Genomic DNA, 23,827 nt, shown 5'->3' on the forward strand with positions numbered 1-23,827 from the left:
TGCCCTCCTGCCTGCTGCTGAGGGCCCCCCCCCCGCCCCCTCCCTTACCGCCAGATTTATGTGTTATGATACTGATTCATATTTTTGAACCCCATTTTCCCTACCGTGCGATCACAGCGGGCTGCTAATGCAGGTTTTCATCACAATTTATGGGCCACATCACGCCGCGGAGCCCGAGCCTCGTGTCTGTGGCGCTCACCTCAGGGAGGGTGGTGGCGGCGGCGGTGGCGGCGGCGGTGGCGCTCGAGCTGGTCACAAATCAGACTTTAGATTAACAATCTAAATTCTGACGGCAGACGCGCCCAAATATGGGCGAATGAGGTGTTTTCACTTTCTCTCGCTTCATGTTTGTTTCGACCAATCATGTTGCTGGAGGGGGGCTGGAGGGGCGGGGGAGGGATCTGTGAGCGTGTAATTGGCTATCAACAGCGAACACAAACCTCGACTTGCACCAGTAAACTGTGAAAAAAAAGTTTTGGTAAAGGTTTCAAATCAAAAACGGTGTGGAGCGGGCCCACTGTAGAAACACACTTATTAAAACCCCCTTCTCCAAGCCTCATCCACTCGAGCAAATTAGTTTCTCTCGAATTAGAATAACTCCGTAACGGATCAGGAGGCAAGGTGGAGCTCCGCCCCCTTTCAGTGTGTGTGTGTGTTCCGGCCCGTCCTCTGTGTGCCGTCTCCTCCAGGAGTTCTGCCGTGAGGACGCCCCCACTCTGACGTTACGGCTAACTGAGCTAAGGGACAAACTCCACTTTGAGAGGATTCCGTTCATCGCTAAGGACAGTCTAAGAGACTTTTGTAAAGATTTGGCAACCTTTGGTATCGTAACTTGCTGGACAAGTGGAGTCTTGAATGCAGTCTGGGGTGGGTTGTTGTTGGTAAGGGCATCAAGGCTTTTTTTTTTTCTTTTATGTTTTTATTTGTTTGTAAAAAAAAAAAAAAAGAAGCACTGTAATAATGACAATTTTGTGACGCTTCATAATAAAAAAATAGGAGTTCTGCTGTAATATAGTAGGACTGCTGGATCCCAGCGTACACTGGATGTAAGAGTAGGTCGGCATAAGGCGTTAACTGCTGATGAGCAGTTATCAGTAGCAGAATACATGGTTAGGGCTCTGGCAGTAAATGGGTTTACTGCATGTCCTCCACTCTGTGAAGGAGGTATATGGGTTTCAGTTGTCTTTTTTTCTCCCCTCCTTTGAAGCATGAGCAGATGTTTACAATGGGCTTTTTATAGATGGAATTTACTTGAGATGATGCCAGTGCTTCACATATTACAAGCTGGTTTACTGCACTGCATGGAGACCACGGGATCTTCCTGATTTCAATTTGTGTTCAGAATGGATGGCTTACAGGGAGGAGAGCCAAACACAAAGCTGGGGAGAGACAGAGTGAAGACCGGGGAGGTTGGTGCGAGAGACAGAGAGAGAGAGTGTTAGAAAGAAGAGAAACGATGAGGCGATTGTGAAAGATGCTGAGAATGAGCAGTTGAATGGGCAGCGAATGAAAGGGATAAACGGGACTCTATAAATTGGCATGCACCCGTCTTACCCAGTTAAAGAAGACTTAATTGTGATTCCAGGAGGGGCGTTTGCTGGTTTAGCGTTTGTAGTAGCTTAGCTCCTCATGTGAGGGTGATACTTTTACACAGGGTGATACACAGGGTGAACTACTTTCCAAAAACTGCGGAATGTGTTCAGAATAGTTTCTTATTCAAAACAGTTTCAGTAACACACCAAGATTGTAGTTTGTCTACAAATACACAGATAATGAGGCCCTATTTCAGGCTCTTTGATTATTTGGGTTACCTGTGATGTGCTGATGACGGGTTACCCCCATGTAGACTGCCAAGCCAGAAGCAGAAATAATAGCATTATGCCAGCGGCACAAACCACAATTTAGTTGTGTTGGTACTAGCGCTCGTTTTGTAAATAAAATACTATTTACTGAATCTTTGGCAAGTAATTTAAAGTGTAATCCCCTCACATGAACAGGAGCTAGGCTACTGCAACTCTGGAAGTCAATGGAAGCGGCTAATACAGATGCTAACCCAGCGAGCGCCCCTCCTGGACGCCCAGTGGAATTTGGAATCAAACCATTAGTCTGAATCTGGGTAAGAAAGGCAGTATACAGACATCGCAGCGTATCCCTTTTAGGTATATAAGAAATAGGGAAAAAGGGACAGAAACTTGGCAAGAGAGATTCAACCATGATAGATAGAGAGAGAGAGAGCGAGAGAGAGAGAGAGAGAGAGAGAATGGCAAAGAGCTTGTGTTCCATCAACCTCCAGGACATCAGAACTATCAGCCGCACACAAACATCACTATCACGCCGCTCACACAACCCCCTCTGAACAAGGCCCATTATTCATTGAGTGCATGACACGCAACGATATATCAGGAAAAAAAAACAACACTTCAAAGCTGTCCTTCCCCCCCATTGATGAGAAAGCCTGGCAGAATTCTTTGATTTTGGAATCTTTCGCCAAGGCCCCCAGAAATGTGCACCTAATTGGGGATGGGGTTTGCGTCAGCCATCAGTGCAGGTGTTGACAGCTGGTTGGTTTTAGTCCGATTTAATAGCCATGATAAGAGCCAGCGTTACTATTGGTAGACTGCTGTTAAGTAGGTTATGTGTGGTCCCTGTTTCCCGCTCTGAGCTGAGAAGGGTTCACGCCATGAAGTGGGTCACATTCATTTCGGCAACACGGCCTTTGAAAGTGGCCCTAATGGAATCCCAAATCCACGCTTGTATGGATTGTACTGAATATAACCCGATTCAAACTCACTCTCTGCAGTGGAAATGACTTGCTTTCTATTATGCAACTTCAGGTACCGCTTCCGGTACAGAACGTTTCAGCGGTAGGCGGCGCTGTACCACCCCTTTAGTTTAGTTAAGTCTCTCCGTCAGGGTAATGTCAAGGAGGCCAGATTTCGGAAATGGAAAACCAAAACCATACACAAAATATCAAATGTAATTATTTCAGAAAAGAAAACGGGACATATTTATATTCTATCATGTTGAATGTAGTACTGTAGTGAAGGATTTGGTAAACAAGCCAAAAAACGAAGTAGCTACTTGTTGCAAAGCCAGTGCTCCATTCCACCTAGATATCTGCCACATTCCACCTAGGTGACTTAACTGGGCTCCTCCAGACAAGGATGCAGGGCGTGGTGTTCAAAGCTGGTTTATTGTAAGGTTTGAAGATAAAATACATGGCCTGGTGCTCCATGCTGCCATGCAGGAGATCTCCTTGAATGTATGTGATGGCTGGTTTAACCTGTTGCACACTGATGTACCTCAATGTACCACAGGCGTGCATCCTCACCCAGCCCCAGAGTCCAATGAGACTCAGGCCAGGTGAGGCTGCTTAAACCAGCCATCGTCCACACGCACTACTGTATAAGGCAATCGTTCTATACTATTCTATTCACGACTGCCAATGGTATAAAGTCCATATATAGACCCCCTGTGTAGTGAGGTCAGTCACAACCAATCAGATCGACACGAGACAAATTACCACCCAGTGTCTTGAAATGAATATTCATGAGAATATTCATAGAACCTTGGCCATTCCAGAATCTATTAATACATGAGACAAATCCTATTTTATAAAACAGGAACATTTCCGAAGAAAGCTCCAGCCAGGGACAGGCATCCAGAAAACAGGGACTGTCCCCAGAAAACAGGGAATGTCCCCGGAAAACAGGGAATGTCCCCGGAAAACAGGGAATGTCCCCAGATAACAGGGAATGTCCCCCGGAAAACAGGGAATGTCCCCGGAAAACGGGGAATGTCCCCGGAAAACAGGGAATGTCCCCGGAAAACGGAATGTCCCCGGAAAACAGGGAATGTCCCCGGAAAATGGAATGTCCCCGTAAAACAGAGAATGTCTGCTGAAGGGCTTCAGATGTTGTGGCTATTGTGCAGCGTTGAGTCAGAGGAGCGAGACAGAGGTGTATTTTAGATAATTAACCTATTAACACAAATCAGTGTGCGGGGAGAACGATATTTGAAGTGGTTTGCAAACAAAAAATGTCAGAAAGATTTAAAGCATTATTTTATTTGGTGTGTAAATGCTACATGAGGTCAGCTACAGTGCTGTCTTGATGTGATGACTCAAACATCCGCAGGGTCAGAAGCTAATTACACTTTGGTGAAACAGAAACCGGCATTCTTAATTAAGCCTGCTTTTCATTAAACGATGTGCGACATCATCACAAAGAAATGCAATCATCGTTGTTATAAGTAATTTGATGCATTTGCGTTGATTAAAAAGGGCAGGTGTCAAGCTTGCTCATTTAAAACACAAAGAATAGTAACCATATAACAAAGGCCTATTGTACATTGGGGTAGGAGGTAGTGACCATCTGTTGATTTTGCTTGTGAGTCTATCTATCTTTATATCTATCTACCTTTCTATCTAATATTTATTTCTATGCAAGTTCAAAGCAAAGCGGTTCTTCTCTAAGGCCCGCTGCCTTGCTCTTTTTCTGTTGCTGGTCCCTTTCTCCCTAAAATTGTTTGGTTAACACAGCCTGATTGATATTACTGGTCTTCATTGCAGTTTTTCACAATTGTTTAAACACATTAATTGGAACATCAGACACAATGTGCACAACCTGAAACTCATGTACCAACTGCCAAACCAATTATGCTGAACTCCGAGCACATTTTCTGCTTTAGACTCAGATTCCCATTCCCAAACCACACATTTTTCACAACACTGCACACACTTCTCAATATCTTGCACACTCTTCCTGAATTCCCTCTCTTGGTGTTCACACAGAACACACTGCCAATCACATTTCTAAACTCCAAAGGCTGTTGTGCAATAGCAATCTGCAATTTGCTATAGAAGGGTCACAGAAGAAAGACATGACACTAAAGTACAGACATTGAGTAGTATCACTCTATGAGAATGTTGATAATGATGATAATGATGAACATCGTTATTCTCATTATGGTTATCATCATTATTTAGGATATTACAGTTTTTCACAATTGTTTAAACACATTCATTGGAACATCAGGCACAATGTGCACAACCTGAAACTCATGTACCAACTGCCAAACCAATTATGCTGAACTCCGAGCACATTTTCTGCTTTAGACTCAGATTCCCATTCCAAACCACACATTTTTCACAACACAACCTGAATTCCCTCTCTTGGTGTTCACACAGAACACACTGCCAATCACAACTCCAAAGGCTGTTGTGCAATTAGCACAATCTGCGATTTCCTATAGAAGGGTCACAGAAGAAAGACATGACACTAAACTACAGACATTGAGTAGTATCACTCTATGAGAATGTTGATAATGGTGATGATGATGAACATCTTCATCATTATTTAGGATATTATCCATCTTATGGTGGAAATGTACTGGATATAAGTATTGACCCTTATGGGTATGTGTACGTGTATGTATTTATGTAGGTAAGTGTATGCATGTATATGCAAACACACTGTATGTATGACATTTGTTTGTTACTCTTAAAAATGTGAGAAGGGGGGGCTTGATAGAAGCTTCTGCCCCTACCCTTTGGTTACGACCAATAAAAATGCATTCATTCAATCATTCATTCAGATGTTTTGTTTACAATATTGCCTATTTTCTGTTATCTCTTTCCTTTCATCCTGTTTTCATCCTGTTTGCTGTGATTTACAGTAGACTGCACATTTTGGATACAAATACAGTATTTGTTGTTAATGTAAAATATTGTGTGTTGTTTTCTATTTGAGTGTACCTAAAAACATTAGATGGTAATATTTTACACCCAACAGGTGACAACACTGAACATGCAAAAGCATAATTCTACTGATGAAGCATTCATATAGTGTTTGCCATTCATACTATAGTGTTTTCCATTCTGCATACCAGTGTTCAATGGGTGATTAGAAATGTCTACTCATATGATGTATGTGTCTGTCATTTGAAAAGAAAATACCATTTAGTGTTAACACTGTTTTGAGGGCAAAGTGTGCTTTTGCAAAAGAAGTGTAGGATTTTGCATTTTGTGTGTGGACAACAGAAAAACCTACAAGCATACATACAGGGGCGGCATGTGGCTCAGGAGGTAGAGTGGGTTGGCTGGTAACCGGAGGGTTGGTAGTTAGATCCCCGGCTCCTCCTAGCTGCGTGTCGAGGTGTCCCTAAGCAAGACACCTCACCCTAACCACTCCCGATGAGGTGGTTGTTGCCTTGCATGGCTGACACAGCCGTAGGCGTGTGAAGTGCTTTGAGTAGCCACTGGTTAAAAAAGTGCTATTTAAATGCAGTACATTTACAGGTGGTATGTATGCAAGGCTATAATCTGGTTCAAATCGTTTTTGCAAAAAGCATGTGTACTCCTTCGTCTTGCTGAAGCGTCCAGTATCCTACAGTCTCTGCTGGTTCACGACTAAAGCTGATTCTGTGTTGTTTTCTCTCTCTCCTCTCCCCAGGGTTCATCCATACGTGTGGTGGCACTTTAAAGGGGAGGAACGGAACGATAGAGAGCCCAGGTTTTCCATACGGATATCCCAATGGAGCCAACTGTACCTGGGTGATTGTAGCCGAGGAGAGGAACAGGATCCATATAGTTTTTCAATCTTTCGCGGTGGAGGAGGAATATGACTTTTTATCTTTGTACGATGGGCACCCGCACCCCGCCAACTTCAGGACAAGGTGAGGACAAGTGGTGGTGCTCATCCACATTTTAAGCACACTTTTCAGCAGATACTGTAGAAAGGGCATATGCGCAAAGGGGGCGTTCAGCGATGAGCTCTGACTGAAAGTTAATATTTTATGTTGTCGCAGGGTTGGATGCGTGTATCTTATCGTGTCAGGAAAATGCCGGTAGTCACAGTAGCGATGATTAAGATGCAGAGAAGGATGTCTGTGCTACTGGGGTCTTATTGGATCAGAGGAGATTCTTGATTTTGCATTAAGGGTTTCTAAACAAAGTAACTTTTTTTTTAATGTCTAATGAAATGCAAATTAGGTTCTTATGCTTAATAATTTGATTATGCTTAATCACGAAATCAAGCCAGTGAACACTTTTTGCAAAAAATGAGTCATTGTGGTTTGTTCTGAATATAAGTAGAAGTCGTTATGGTCTTGAATCAGATATGATTGCTTCAAAGGCAATTATTTTAATGACAAATGCAACACAAATTCTTAGAAAAATCTAACCAGAACCCAAAGAAACACTTCTAAAATATTTTGGTGATTATTTTGCATGAAATCGCTTTTTGCAGTCACTTTTTACGCCCTAGGATTTAGTGCTTTTCTCAGAAGTGCATCTGAAATGCACCGTGAGAGAGGCAGATTAACATATAAAATGTAATATTCAGGATTCAATTTGGCCTACTTTATTCTGTGTTTAGCCGCTAAATTAGCTTTTTTGGGTCTGTTGTGGCCTTTGGATGAATAAATTGGGAATTATTACCTGCACACAGCAAATATTTCACAATGTGGTGGCACATTTTCCACAGATGGCATTAAACATATGTTATAAAAAAAAACGTTATAACATCAATTCATAATGATGATGTAAAAATGATTATTCCATCTTGACAATTCCAGTGAACTCTGTGATCGGATTTCATTATCGGTCTGTATTTCATCTGTGGCTTGCCGTCGTTGTTGGTTTACTAAGCTTTTTTAATTCATTTATATATGCACCAGTGGGACATTGTCATATTATTGGCTGTAGCTGTTGACCCCTTGTCAAATTGCTGCCAGGAGCTACAGCTGGTTCCAGCTGTTGAACACTGTTAGGACCCCGCATTCACCCCCACTATCCTGCATTAAATCAAACAATTAAATAGGAGCTTTATTGTCTGTATAGTTTATAGCTGTATTAACTGTTAAATTACTTAATTAATTTAATTACATGAAAGTCACTCGTGATAGACTTTCATGGTGCATGAAGACTAGGTTGGAAACGTATATTGTTTAAACATTATGTCTACAAACATCTGTACACTTATTAAAGGCCTACAGTATAAATAATGTGGCATACACATGCTACGTACAGTTGTGCAATCAAACGTAAAGAAATAAGCATTTCAAAAATACTTTGTGGTTCAAAAATAACACAATTGAGACTTATTACGATGAGGTCATTGTTTTTTTTGCCTGTGAATCCGAGCATTATGCTGCGGCGTTGACAGCCAGCGACAGCCACGGCCGACACGGCTCAAACTGAAGAAAAGCCCCCGCCAAGAAGGCGACCATGAGTGAAATACACAAGGTGCATTATGCCTTGCGGCGCGCGTCGATCACCACGGCCCGCCAAATCTTCTCACGAGGGTAAAATCGCTCCATACGGTGAAAACAAACATAAAAATGCTCTTCACACACCATTCAAAGGAGGATGTCTGCTTAGTCTGATGTTGGCACCGGGCGCACACAGTTGTGATTCTTTGAAAAGTGCCTTTAAGGGCGAGCCTCTTGAGATGAACCACATCGTTTTGGGTGGTCGGTTGGCCATGGACACAGCGGCGCATTTAGGCTACTTTAAAGTACAAAATTAAAACAAATGCATAAACCATGAGAGGACATAGGAAAGCTCTCTTCCGCCCCCTTCCTCATCGCCTTCCCTTCCCAGTCCTCCGAGGTGCTGAAGGGGGTCCGGCTCTACAGGAGACACGTGACGAAGGGAATGGGAAAGGCGTTATTCCACTCAATACGTCACGCCAACCTACCCTTTCAATGAGGATTCCAGCAAAAAGTTGTTAGCCTCATAGCATAATTGCCCCAAGTCATATTTTGACCAAATTGTGATAGCTAACCTAACTCTTCTCTCCTAATGCTGCTGATTCCCTGTGTCTCATTGGCTAAATTCTAAGCCAATCAAATGCTTTTTACATTCCATAATCACTATCTGTCTAAGTCATCTACTTGATTTAGGCATTTTTGGCGCTTAATAAAAGATGAACCTTAAAATATTACTTATATGGCAATTATGTTATGATGCTAACAAAAATATGGTTATTTGAATAGTCTTATTTACCACATAAGTGAACTGAAGCAATACTGTGGCTGAAGACATGATGCTTATGGGTTTATTCTTCGAAACGAAGAGAAGGGATAGAGAGACCCATGTATGCTGAGAGGTATTAAGGCTCAAGGCTTCTATTTATTCATTATTATATTACTATTTCTTCACTTGATCCAATGCCTCCAAACTGCATACATTGTTGGTTCAATGAGTCTTTTTCTTTTGATTCCGAAGTTTGCCAACAGCCAGGAATGTATTTCACCACGCTACGCTGCTGTTGCGTTAAGCCAGAAAACAATAATTCTCTGACAGAATCCTCGTGGCGGGGACGGACCATATGCTGCTCTTAAACAATACATTCCCTCCATAACTGTAATTACTCGGGAGCTCAAACCACCACATAAACCAACTCTCTCTTTTTTTTATGACATGCCTATTGCGCCAGACATAGCACAGATATCCATGCTTTGACTTCAAAGAGCAGTGTCTCCACCTTATGAAATCAGGCTCTTTTGTTTTGTTCTCTTTTGTTTTTCCGCCAAAGGACGGTATCTTATGTATGTGTTCCAGACTTCGAGACTTCAAGACTAGACATTTCTCCGGGAATAAGTAGAAATGTGACATCTGAGTCCGATTCTTTTCCTGTTCGTCTGCAGGTATCCACCGACACTAATTATAAATAGAAACCTTGATAGAGATTAAAGGGGTCCTTAATTTAAGAATCCCTTTAATTAATTACCAGGGGAATTCTGACAGGAAGTAGACAAAAGCTTTCTTTTACATAAAGAATCACACTCATGATTAATGTGTCTCTCCATTGATCTACTAATTCTCTTTGCTCTCTGAAGCCCCCCATCAACGTCTGTTCTTCAGGGCTGTGCTTATTGTATCATCCACGTCCACATCCAAGTCCATCCCGTGCTTTGAAAGGATTGGTAGCAGCACTCATTATTTTGATGAAATGATATATAGCGTGTAAAGGGTGAACACGTTCGCTTACAAAGAAGTATTCACAGAAAAAAATTATGTTTCTTTATTAGGTATTGCAGCTGTTTGCACTGATCAATGATTGTAGATTTGTCCTAATTGAATGTTGGGATGATGATGATGATGATGATGGTAATTATGTTTTCATTGAATCTTCAATCAATGTGTATTCCTATGCTAAAAGAGATGGGGGGGGGGGGTTAGGGCTGACACCTTTTGTTAATTCACAAACATAAACATTTTTCTTACCATTGATTGTAACATCATAATTAAAGTATGCATTCGCTGCTAGGTTAAACAAATACCCTTTTGGATTTCAGCGTAAGTAGCTGTGAAACGATTGGTTACAAAGACTCGTTGTGGTAATCTTAACAAAATAATTGAATCTAATAATCTAACGCTCAATGAGGCCTTTGCTACTTACGTTATTGAGAGATAAGAAAGGTTTGAGAGAATGAAATGACACTTAAGTAAAATTGTGTCTGGTCACATACAGATGTACGCAGACTAAGCTAGCCTGACCTTAATGAATCAATGGCTTTGTGATTCAGCTTCTGATCTGATGAGGTTAACGTTACTTCTGTAGTATTAGTAACATGCTATAAATCATCTCAAATCTGATCTAATTTGCTAATGTATGTAAGATTGATAAGATTGATTTTCAATATTTAACAAACCCAAGATGGATACATGGAAGAGGATTCAATCTAGTTCACTTCCATATACTAAAACATTAGTTTGTGGGCGCATTACCTAAAAGTTGGGAGAGCCTTGTGTGAATCATCCTTATTCTGCACACCTGTGCAATGAGCACAGAGCACTAATGGCGAGGCAAAGATTTACACAAATGACTTTTTGCTCAAACCAAAAGCCCACTGGTCGTGCTTGTCATCCAACTAGAGAATCACTCGTAGGAGGAAGAAGGCATCATGAAACACCACCCACGTGGCCCCTCACAGTACTCTCTGTGTTAGCAATTATCTCTTGTGGGTTTGGGCAGAAGAACACCCCCTACTTATACCTCGTTTCTGAGGGAAAGACTGTGGGACAGACTTAATTGATTGGAAAATGTGACCTTTCATCCTGAAGTTATTAAAATCAATGTCTGACCGGCAGTGAGGGGGGGGGGGGGCGTGATGTAATGACTGGGGCCACGCCCGTGCAAAATAGGTCTATTAATCATTCCCCGCCGGCGTTTTTTTTTTCTTCCTGCTTGTTCTCCTTTGTCTTGACTGAGCCAGACGAGCGGGGTAACACGAGTGTTATTCTTAGACCGGGATCTAACCGCGACGAGGACGCAAGAAAGAACACTTGGATTGTGATTTACAAGTTGGAGGGAGATCAATCCTCCACCGCACCACTCTGCTGCTCCTCTCTCCCTCTAGCTGTCCGCCCCCGTCTCCCCTGAGGAGGCTGGGTTACAGAGGGCCTCGCTTGGGCATAGCCGTGGAAGTGACTTAACATATGGGAGAGAGAGAGAGAGAGAGAGAGAGAGAGAGAGAGAGAGAGAGAGAGAGAGAGAGAGAGAGAGAGAGAGAGAGAGAGAGAGAGAGAGAGAGAGAGAGAGAGAGAGAGAGAGAGAGAGAGAGAGAGAGAGAGAGAATATGAGTCATACAAATGGAAGTATATCATCCCTGTTTCGCTTCTCCCTCGCCGCGCCACGCCAGAGATGTGACACACTAATCAGACGGGGGTGGTAGGCTGGGTGGGTCGGGCGATATCTGACAGACGGGGTGGGTGGGGGGGCGCTGATGTAGTGTGTTCAGGTGGGGAAGGCGAGGCTGCATCTCGCCAGGCAATCAGCGACCGACTCGAGATTCGGTGCGCCTCACTCAAGCCGCGCAGAGTTCCTTTTTCTGTCTGTGGGGCGGTCAGGATCTAGAATGCACAGAGCCACACAGAGCTGACTGCTGTCACAGTCGGCTCTGTGTCTCCATACGCTTGCTTCAACAGTGAAAGACAGGATTGGGAGATTGAGGTACCACACGGTGGACCCTGGGTTCACCTGAGGGCGACAAAACAAACGTTACGTTCCTAACTCGCTGTGGAGAGTTAACATAACTTGGAGGTTTGATGCCGTATTGGGGGAAACAAAGAATAATGTTTGCTGAGCGAACAGGTTAACAACAGTAATTAATCATTCTCTGGACCCAGAGACTGGAGTTAATTGGCTTCTAATTAAAAATGAAGGAATATTGGACTCATCGTGTTTTTTTTCACCCGTCTACATTGGTCATTTTCCCTTTTGTTTCATGAGCTTTGATCAAATGTATCTACAGCTAGAAAAGTTGATGTTTTATGTAGACCTGAGGCAAGGCAACACTGCTTCTTATTCTGACACAAAAATACATTGCTGAGTGTGGCTTTGATCAAGTTCCCAAAACGTGCAGGGCTCATAATAATGTGGTAAAGGCCTTTGAAAGACTCCCCTTCCATATAGTGCCTTGTGTTTTGTGCAAATTCAAATAGTTTAGTTGAGAAAGCAAATCGCTTGCAGATAATTGTCCTATTGTTAATGTGGTTTGTTGTGTACATTGAATACATTTCAATATATAAAACAATGTCAATGTAGTGAATTTCAGCAATTCATGGTTGACCCAGAAATGGTTTCTGGATAAGCTAGTTCACATATTCCATCTTATCTCTCCCAATGCTCCAGTGTACGGCTGGATTTCACAGTAATTATATCCATGGACAAAATTTGAGACCCATATACCCTTGAACCGCACTATGGCATGAGACGTCAGTAGCCTTGAAATATGCTAATTCTAGGGGCCCTATCTTGCACCCAGCGCAATTGACTTTCTACACCGACACATGTATCGTTGCTAGTTTGGGAAAAGCAGAGGAGTGTTCCAGCGCAAATGATACTTGATGCTATTTTACAGATCTAAACCTTTGCGGCAATACAATTGCGGTTTAAATTCCTGGTCTAAATGCACTAGCAGATAGAGCAGTTGGTGTTGCTATTTTGACGTGCCATGGCAGGTCGGAACTGCAACATATGCTTACACACACGTAGGCTATACACATCACAAACATGCAAACGATTAGCCTGATTTAAATATTATGTCAAAAATTGTTCATATGAGTAAAACTGCATAAAAATAGCATTTGGATTGTGGAAACATTTTTTTTCCTTAGGGCCTGCATGAATGAACACAGTAGAGTAGGCTATGCCATGTGTTTAAATAATAATAATAACAATAATAAACTTGCGCAAAGTATATTCCAGCCTCCCAAAACAAAATCTTATTTTAAAATCTTGTGTAACAGCTGATACAGCGGTAAGTTGTACTTTTAAATCAATGCATCTGCAAACACCGTACAGCAAACACATTTTCTTGACACGACACATACATCGTGTACAAGCCCATAACTTTCAGGAGTGATGAATATTTGATTGTGAGAAAACATAGTTTTACCGCGAGTGAGTGTTTAAAAGAATAAATGAATGCGGGTGATGCTTGGCGCGCGTGTGTGTGCGCACCCATCTGTTTAAACACACGCAAACTAAACACGTAACACATAATACAGGCCATGGCAATGTATATTAACGGGGGACACATGCATATTATGAACACGAGTCGATAACGATAATGTATACAATACTGGTAACATATCATATATGGGTTAAGTTGTCTTTGCCGCAATTTACATGACGACTCAGTGTTTCTGAAGTTCGAGAAGAAAACACTATTCCATGTGTGAATTATGCCTCGGCCTATTACTTGGCCATAAACCGAGCCATTTGAAGTTTGAAATTCATGTGGTCATGCATCTGTCTCAGTGGAGAATGCAAACGCGCTGTCAAAATATCAACTTGTCAAGTCAAATGCGCTGGCTCTTAAAGGGGATGGGAGATGGCACTCTCATTGGTTTATTGCACGTTACGCCCAAAAGACACCTACGGGTTTCAGACCAACTCATTTTAGATTTGCGTCGGGCGCAAAGCTCATTTATCTCACCGTCATAATAGCAACAGTGCCATAGAACCGCCCACAAAGCTACTTCGACCTTGCGCTTCACGTCTGCATTTGAGATAGTCTAACTAGTAGTGGTGGATTTCATGATTCGTTTGAATGAATCAGTTTGCGACGGTCAGTTTGCCAAGAAGAGTCGTTCGTTCGTTCGTTCAGTTGCGTTTCCGGTAGCGGTGAATCATGGTTCTCAGTCAGGAGTCGGTCAGACTCAGCTCCTCCCTCGTTCTCATTCAAACAAATCACGAATGCACAGTTCTTAGCTGAGTCGGTCAGACTCAGCTCCTCCCTCGTTCTCATTCTCAAACAAATCACAATCATGCAATGGTGCAAACGGTCATCAATCAACACAACATTAACTAAGTTCCTTTGAGCTGAGGAGCGCTTGATGGTCGGAATCGGGATGTTGTTGCCCGGCTGGCTCTCGTGACTTCTCAGTCCTCAAGTCTTCACCGCTAAACACAGTCAGTGAACGAACGGCGACTCAGCGACTAGTGGGTGGAGCTGGGAGTCTAGTCTCTGAGAACAAACGATACGAACGAGACAAACTGAAATGGGGAATCAGGTTGGTTCGTTCATGTTAAAGAGTCGTTCGTTCGAACTGATTCGTTCGCGAACGGGCCATCACTACTAACTAGGGCCCTAGGTCTGCAAATGCTGTTGCTAATGGTTTGGTTGAATGCTTAAGGCTGAATGTGAATTTTCAATGCTAGGCTAATTGTTAATAAGTATAAGGCAAAAGTCTAGATTTAAACGGGCATATGGTGACCAGGTCTATGGTAAACCACATGAACATGAAAACTGACAAAGTTGTTGTAGTTTACAGTCTCTGTTGGAAAAAAAAACATGTATTTCATACACACCAGTCATTCTCTTTAATAATATCAATCAAAAAAAGGGAAATCCATTTAGTGCCTTCAATTGTCATTCAATTGAAAATGCACCATGACAATCAATTAGTCCTGACTGCTCTTTTGTAGGTGCTGGGAGAGCTGAAACGAGAATGGTGACAGTTTGGTTCAGCTTTTCTTTGTTAAGCTTTCTCGCCAGGGCTAAATGTTGAAGGAACTAAGGAGCACTTTATTGTAGTTTTGAGTGGGCTCCATATTGCTTTTACAGGGTTTTTGTTCAATACTTTTGAGTCGAAAATGAGATTTTCTCCCAGGGGTTGGGTGTTGGCTTTGCAGTAGTTTTGAAACATGCAGCTGAGTCTGATTGGGATTTCATTTATCAACCGTTTTGTGTCAGAGAAGACGGATTCACAAGATGCTGCTTTGGCTGTTGTGTTCCCTTTCTCTATATTTTTGTCATAGTTTGCTCGGCAATCTCTTGGTCTCCCTCTTGGTTCAGAATAGCATTGGGTAAAACACAGCATGATCTTAAATTGGATCGCTACCGATCGCTGGAAAACAGATTGAATAATCTTCCGGCCTCTTCGGAAATATAGCGATGGAAGTCATATTTCCTTCCGTCTCCGTCCATGCAGCGGTATTGCCGTAGCACAAGTCAACACAACCCCATCGGTGTTAGGATCACAAAGCCACATCAAGATGGGGAGCCACCCAGGCATGGGACCAGTCAACTGATATTAATTCACAGCTAGACAACCTGGAATAAATAAGGATGGGATAAGATCCCACTAACAATGTAAAGTGAGGACACCGGTGCCAAGTGAGACTGGGGTGGGGAAGTCAGCACCACTTTGTAACGTTGGGTCCTGGTGCCACCGATCCACAATCCCGCCGGACTTGCAGACCAAGCAGGCAGTTAGAACAGGTAACAGGAAGAGCAGTGGTTCTCAAATGGAGGTACGCGTACCCCTAGGTTACTAGGGGTACTTTTGAGTACTGCAGGGGGTACTCTGGAAAATGTCATGATTATTTATTTATTTTTAACTAACTCGCTTTTTTTTTTAACTAAATTTTTTTTCACCCTGAGCAAGTTTTAATTCTGAAAGCTAGACAAGAGAAAATCGAGAAAATGTACATGTGGTTGAGATCTAAATCTGAAAACAAGCAGAAAGGAGAATCCGTGAAAAATAAAGCACATCCAGAAGCACCAAAATGTGTCAGTTTCAGGAAGAGCATATTTGAACGGGATTCACCTCTACAGGGGGAAATTAGCCAACAGTTGCATGAAGCACAGGCCCGTATTTTTTACTAAACTGTGAGTATTTGCACCCTTTCAATGTTCATGTTTACACTGCCAAATATAATTTACATACATTATTTATGTTAATTTTATTTATTTTTCTCCCCAAAAATGTTTTGTGCCGGGGGTGAAGGGGGTACTCAACTGCAAGAATATCGTGGAGGGGGTACACTAGTAGAAAAAGTTTGAGAACCACTGAGGCAGAGGAAAGCCGCAAAATCCATACGGGGCGATGTACACAGACTTGGCATCTAGCGTTAACGTACAAGAAAAATAGCGGTTTGTCAGCAGCAGCTTGACTTTATAATGACGTAACAAATTTGTTCCTTGTATGAAATACTGCCAGTACAGTGTTGCAGGAGTAGGGGTATGGGGTTGCTTAAAAACCAGCCGAATCTTGTGGCTCTTTTTATGGCATTGTCATTCCCTGGAGGTGTCATGATGAATTTCTTGGAAACAAACAAGAAAACACTGCGCTAGTTTAGTTTGTCGGGGCTCGCAAACTTTTTTTTTCTTCTTCTTTGTAGGCTTCACCCTGCTGTGTTCAATATTGCCTCCCCCCCCCCTACTTGAACCTTTTGTGTCGACTTTCTTTTGTCTCCCGAAACATCTATTCTGCCACTTGGTGTCTGTGATGTTGCTGCCGGCTGAACAGCCATACATCTTAAGGTGGTGGGTGCATCAAGTTGGAAAAGAGGGCTGGGTGGGGGTGTTAATAACATTCTTTTTAATGTATTCTATACCGCCACCATCAGAGTTATTTGGTGTCGTATTTTAACAACTGCAGTGGTCCCCCTGTCGGCGGTTTGACCTCTCCTCTCTCTCTGTTTGCTGCTGGTCCGCTGGCACTAAGTGTTCTACAGCCACCAACTGCTCTAGTCAGCCCTAATTAGTTCCCCTGTGAACACCACCACCACCACACACCACCAAGATTTGGGTAGATTTGGGTTTTTTGAGAGGCAGTGTTGTCACATGAGAGAATATGTAATATGTGTTATGTATGTATGCATGTATGCATGTATGTATGTATGTATGTATGTATGTCTTATATTATATTATATTATTAAAAATCTCCCATCTGGGACTTAAAAAGTGCATCTCATCTATATATATATATATATATATATATATATATATATATATATATATGCCTGTATATATCACATCACACATCTCGCCCTTGGTACAGCAATGAGTACAGCATGATTTGTTATGGCTTGACTAGGCAGCGATGGAAAAAAAGCTAGAAATAATATAAGCTGTCTATGAAGATATGGGGTAATACTGGCCAGATTAATTGTGTTCTTGTCCACCAGAATTTCTAGACTGTTCAGTGATATGGCTAACCGACCAAAATATATGGATAGAATAATCGCCCCCTAATAAAAAGATGTTGCTCAGCAACAGAATCTTGCTATCAAATGTCTAACACCCACCTAGTGCGTTCCTATTATGATGTTAATACAGTGATATCTTTCACTTTTAAGGTCAGATCTTTTGAACAAAAATGTATACATTAGTAAAAAAGCATGCCATATGTTATTATTTAATGTATTAGACATCAGTATTGCAATACTCATTACAATGTTGTTGATGACTGAAGTTTAAGCAAACAAACAAACAAGTTTCCTCTGATAACCATTATATATTGTAGTATTCAAAACCTCACATCTAGGACTTAAAAAGTACATCTAATCTCATGTCTGGGAGAATTGTTACTGTATTAGAAAAAACTGATAATCAGGTGCAAGTGCAAAGTGTGGCGATAACTTCTTGCGATGTTAATGTCAAACCAGCAGGGTTTCACTGCAGAAAACAACACTTTAAAAGTAGCTCTATCCAACTTGTATCTTTGGTAGAAGATTTATCCCAAACTCTATTAGCTTGGAATTGACTGCTGGTGTTATCTCGGTATATAAAGTGCAGTAGCTGCAGCACAGGGAGTTTATTCACTGTGAAAAGAAGCAGAGTTCACTGTTGTGTTATTGGAATCTCTATTGAAGCTGTAAATACAGCCCGTTATTTTTCGCTACCATAAAGATGTTGTTTTTTTCATTAATTTCTCTTTGCCCATGGGGTGATAGGCCTACATAGGATTTGGCTGTGCTCTAGTAAATATTTAGCCTTTAGTGCGTTCTTACAACTGATAATATCAAAATGAGGCAATAGGATAACGATTAGCCTATTAAGTGGAAACACGGAGAGGAAGTGGGGTGCATCGGTGGCACTGTTCACAGGATTACCATTGCACCGCCTAGCTTTTGGGAGTCTGAAGGGTCGATAGAACGCTGGCTGGAATCGCTCTGGCTCTGAGGAACGGTCAGCCACACATCTTGTTTACGACGTCGTCAAGCCCATGGATTTGTTTAGATCTGCACCTAATTTGAAAGGGAGCAATGAAGCGGTTTGTTACAATGGGGCTGACAGGCATCAACAACACTCCCAACAATGGATCGGGGTGATGACTGTAAAGACCGCGCCACATTATTGCTGAACAATGCGCTTTACAATTCCCCCGGCGTATGGGAGCCGTTTTTTATGGAGACGGAGCGACGGAATAAACAAATTTAACGCGCTCAATGACGTTTGATATTACGCCCGCTTTCAGAAGTTAAAAAGTGCATCAAATCCAAGGTTACTGTTCCAAAACATTTAAGACCCACGTATACATATTCATAAAATAAGAATGAAGTGCTTGTGTGTGTGTGTGTGTGTGTACATGTGTGTGTGTGTGTGTGCGTGTGGTGTGTGTGCATGCACAAGTGTGTGCGTGTGTGTGCATGTGTGCCTGACTAAGGGTGCTCTACTTCAGGGATTGTTTCTCCTCTCTTTCGCAGGTTAACAGGGTTTACAATTCCGCCACCTGTCACCAGTACTGGATCCATCTTTTCGCTGAGGCTTACCAGCGACTTTGCAGTAAGCGCTCACGGATTCAAGATCGCCTACCAAGGTAAGAGAGACCCACGGCTCACACCCTGTGTGCCGCTTTGCATTTTCATTCTCAAGACAAAGGCTTGTGTGCAATTTAAAATGAATTAATAAAAGGGTTTAAGTGAGTTATCAAGACAGGCCTGGATGAACCAAATCGTCTCAACTCGTGATAAGTCGTGCTCCATTAGTGGGAATGTAGACATTTTCCTCTTTAGTGACGCTGTTTGATCTCGCCTGCTCTGTCTGATTTCCTCGAGGACTTCCACAGTTGAGTTATGAAAACACCGGGTACCCCAAATAAGCAAATGAATCTCACATTTGGCTAATAAACATTCCACCCCCACAAAGTCCTAGACCATTGCCCAACTCCAGAGGTGCATTGGAGATTGCTCAGCAGCTGGCGATGGGAATTAGTTGAACTAATGGATTTGCAGAGATGGCTGTGTCGGAGCGAAGCGGCAGAGTGCGTTGGGGAGGCAGTCTAAATATCCTCCGTCCCCTCCGAGTAACCCTAACCCTCGCTCTCTCGCTCTCACTCTCTCGCTCTCGCTCGCTCTCTCTCACTCTCTCGCTCTCTCTCACACAAAAACAAACACACAAACAAAAACATGTACACACACACACACCCACACACTCTAACACTCGCTCTCTCTCTCTCACACACCTCCATTATCCTTACTCCATTCCTCCAGATAGGGATGAGGCATGTCTCTTTAGTACACAGCCTGTCCTCCTTTACTTCTGTGTTGGTCTTTATTTCTCACATCTGTTGTTATTATCATTTGTGTCTTATTGCATTCTGCCTCTTATGTGTGCTTCGCTCCTCTAACACCTTTTCCTCGTTTCCCCCGCAGCCATGAATAAAGTTCTGATCTAATCTTTCTTTTGATAAGTTAAGCTTGTTTTTCTGCTTCGGAATCTTTCCCCCTACGCCTAATCTTCCCTTACCGACGGGATTTGATTAGATTGCCTTTGATATATATTATAATAATACCAATTACATTACACACACACACTAGCACACCCACACACACATATGCATACAAACACATTGTATCGAATAAATTGAATTAGCTGAGATATATTTCTGAGTTAAGCCTGCGAGAGAATGTGTGGTTGAGAGTTTGACAAAAAGTATAATTAATATAATTAGCACAATTAATGACCAGACATGTATTTCCTGTAACAAATGTAGTGGTCACGTTTCTAACCCAGAACATAGAATATCACAATTCCCATAGTTAGAAACTGAGCACTTTTAACATTTTGTAGTAAATGGGCAGTAAATTGGCCAAAATCAACTGTTACAGCTCATGTAGTGCATATATATATACTGACTAGATATCATTCGGCTTCTAAGCATGCGTCAACAATGCCGCCATCTTGCCGCGGGGTAACCACCCACCTGACTGAATGAACGTCGATGGGACAAAGGTCCTTTCACACACACAATCACTTTAAATCGCCTTATTTTTAAGCAATCTTCAAGCAGGTTGGTTTCTGACATACGTCAGACATGTGTTGATAGTAAAAAATATATATATATAATTGTTTTAATTAGGGACCGAGCAGAACCTGCAAGGTCCCTATTGTAATTGGTCAGTTTATTATTCTTCTTCTTATTATTTTCCACGTCTTCGACTGCATTTTTCCCCCCCTGAACATATACAAAAACTCATTTTTATTTGGCACATTTGTGGGGACTGGTGTAAAATTTGATATTCTATGCGTCAAATTCACATTGGCCCCAAGGTGGCGCTATACCAACTGTTCAGTAAATTCCCCAAGGATCCCAGGTTTTTCGACTTTGACAAAAATCCTTTGGCACATGTCATCTATGGCCCATTATCTTCAATCTGACATAAGGATTAGTCTGTACAATAAAGTTTAAAGCACCATTGAGTTCTAAAAGGCGTGTGGTTTAAACCGTGAAAATAGTTAATTGCTCATATCAACATCAAGTTGGACTCCTATGATGTTGACCCCAATACAAAAGTTGTTCAGAATCAAATTCTCAACAAGATAAAGTCAACATATTTCCAAATCGCATTTGCATCGAAATGGGAGTGGCCTGTCACTAAAATCGCCACAGTTCATAGGCGCCATTTTTTATTTGAGCGGGACCGACTTAGTAGCTGTTGGGGACCAAGGTTCCAACTGCTCAAGTAAAATTAAGTCGATTGGCAAAACAACATGGCCGCCACAGGCTCTGGTGTCAGGGTAAATCACCCTGCGGACACCGTAATAGTTATGAATATGAAATTCACAGGACACCTGTAGACTGGTGCCGGTAGCTCACATACCAAAAATCGTGTTTCTCATGTGTGTAGCGCCCCCTACAGGAACTTTAAAAAGCAGCCCCTGAGCCACGTTTCACCAATATGTATGAAACTCGGTAGGCATGTATAACGTCCCTTATAAAACGGGTGGCTTAAATCAAGCAATCTGATTGGTTCCCAACTGTTGTATATTGAGCGTATACACACAGCTATGACACCTGTTCAGTTTACAGAGTTCAGTATCACTCCGCGCCTAACTCTAACTGTTGTTTATTTATATATAAAAGCAATAGCATAGTTCACTGAAGCCTAAAAACATGTTGATTGCAGGAGAGGGTGGAAATGTTGTAAAGCAATAGGCACACGGTCGCCGGCAATTTAGCCTTCTATCGAGTTCACTCGAACTCGATAGTAGGCTAAATTGCCGGCGAACCAAGCTACTGTCTCTAGCCTTCTCTCTGAAGGACGCTACAGTGTGTTGCATAGCAACCGCCGTACACTTTGCAGGCAGCCAGGAGGGACTACTTTTCTGTATTCGTTAAAAAAATGCTTTTCCGACTTTCTCGCTTTTTCAAAATTGAGGGTGTCTATGACTTTCATTTTACAATACGTAACCGTTTTATAAAAGCAATAGATCACTTCAGTCAGTGGTATATGGTCATTATACCACAGTTAAGGGGGTCGCCGTCCCTCCGCTACGCGTCGGGACGGACAACGCCCCTTAACTGTGGTATAATGACCGTATACCACAGCCTGTCGTGATCTATTGCTTAAGTGACCTACAGAAAAGCCTCTTGGACCCATGCCCCAAACCTCACAGGAAGTCGGCTATTTTAATTTTTAATTTTCACTCTCGGCGGCCATTTTGAATTTTTCGCCTTGTATTTGAACTAACTCCTCCTAGGGAATTTATCGGATCTGCTTCAAAATTGGACAGTACACTTGAATAATGTTGCTGAATGAACGCTGTGCTACTTGTGACTGTACGTTGAAGGGCGTGTCCATGGCGTGACGTCAAAGTTGGCCATTTTGGGTCTTTTTCGCCTTGTATTTGAATGAACTCCTCCTAGGGATTTTATCAGATCTGCTTCAAAATTGGTGAGTACACTTGATTAATGTTGCTGAATGAATGCCGTGCTATTTGTGACTGTACGTAGAAGGGCGTGTCCGTGGCGTGCCGTCAAAGTTGGCCATTTTGAATGGAATTTTTTCACTTTTTCGCCTTGCATTTCAACAAACTCCTCCTAGGGAATTTGTCTCATCTGCTTCTACAGATAACATAAATTCGCGAAAAATTTTAATTAGAACTGCGCGCAGTGATGAACGAGACCTCGCACTGGCTTGCGGCCGCGTCACGTGCCGTAGTAACATGTGCACTGCCATGTGCGCACATGTTACGACGGCACGTGACGCGGCCGCAAGCCGGTGCTCGGTCCCATTCATCACTGCGCGCAGTTTTAATTTCTTTTTACTATCATTGCCACGAACACCAGAAACCAACCCGCTTGAAGATTGAGTCAAACCCTCTTACCACAAGACTATCCTGCCTCCCTAACAGAGCCGACTTGACGACTAATTAACAGAATACATAATGTTAAACATCAATTATTACCATCTAATTTGCAATGTTTACCTGTATAAATAATGCAAGCGTCTAATGAATGTGTGCCCATTCCTCATGAGGTGAGCTGGCTTGAATAGTTTGCTGTTTAAATATTGGATCATGATATGGATGGAATATAGATGAGGCCTCATCACAGAGTGTGTCTGCCGGTTGTTGCGCATCGCTACCTCAGTTGAGAAATAGATTTGATTTTTATTTATTTTTATTTATTGTATCAAAGTGCCTTACACACACATGAAAATACATAAGAATACAATTGAGGATTGAAACACAAAAAGTCCCGGACTTGTTTCCATTGTGGTCCTCAAATAGAGGCTCTTTCACTGCAGTTAGATGAAGCAGTGCTGCTCTGCATGAGGTAGGCCAGAGCTCGCCCCCCCTGGTTCCATGAGTAAATCAATCCGGTTGTCTCTTTCCTGGGTCATTTCACATTCATTCCTCACACACATTAACTCTCATCTCCGGTTTCTAGCATTGGAGGAAAAAACAATGGACAAATGTTAGGTTATCCTGATTTTAAGCACGATAGTTCCCAGCAGAAATGTTTCAACCTGATTTAAACCGATTTGGCTACATGCCCAGCCACGGAAATCCTGTGAACAAATTATTCTTATAAAACACTGCCTGAATCCACACTGTAAGCCCCTTGCGTTAATGTGTAAATAGTGTACACACATAGGCAAATATTCATACATGCGCTCAAGATTTTCTCCACTATTTAATGTAGTCTTTCCTGGATATATGAATAATACATGAAGTAGTATACAAAATTGCTACTCACCCTCTCTCCACTTTGATCCCCTGCCCAACGTCTCAGCATGGCACTTTCATGACCTTGTCCATGGCCTTCTCCCACCACAGACTCCATTCCTCCTCTCGC

The 23,827-nt window shown here is 42.3% G+C and overlaps 1 protein-coding gene across 1 annotated transcript in view; it reads left to right on the forward strand.

Annotated features, from left to right (window-relative positions):
• The window catches only part of LOC311351708 (CUB and sushi domain-containing protein 3-like), a gene marked incomplete at its 5' end in the record, with an annotated part of 223,472 nt that overhangs the window by 11,062 nt on the left and 188,583 nt on the right, over positions 1-23,827 (forward strand). The window contains 2 exons of the mRNA XM_084471868.1: positions 6,453-6,675; positions 18,951-19,063. Coding sequence (XP_084327994.1) covers positions 6,453-6,675; positions 18,951-19,063 — 336 coding nt within the window. The remainder of the gene's footprint in view (positions 1-6,452; positions 6,676-18,950; positions 19,064-23,827) is intronic.

This window comes from Micromesistius poutassou (genome assembly GCF_964030765.1).
Source record: "Micromesistius poutassou genome assembly, chromosome: 8".
Taxonomy (NCBI): domain Eukaryota; kingdom Metazoa; phylum Chordata; class Actinopteri; order Gadiformes; family Gadidae; genus Micromesistius; species Micromesistius poutassou.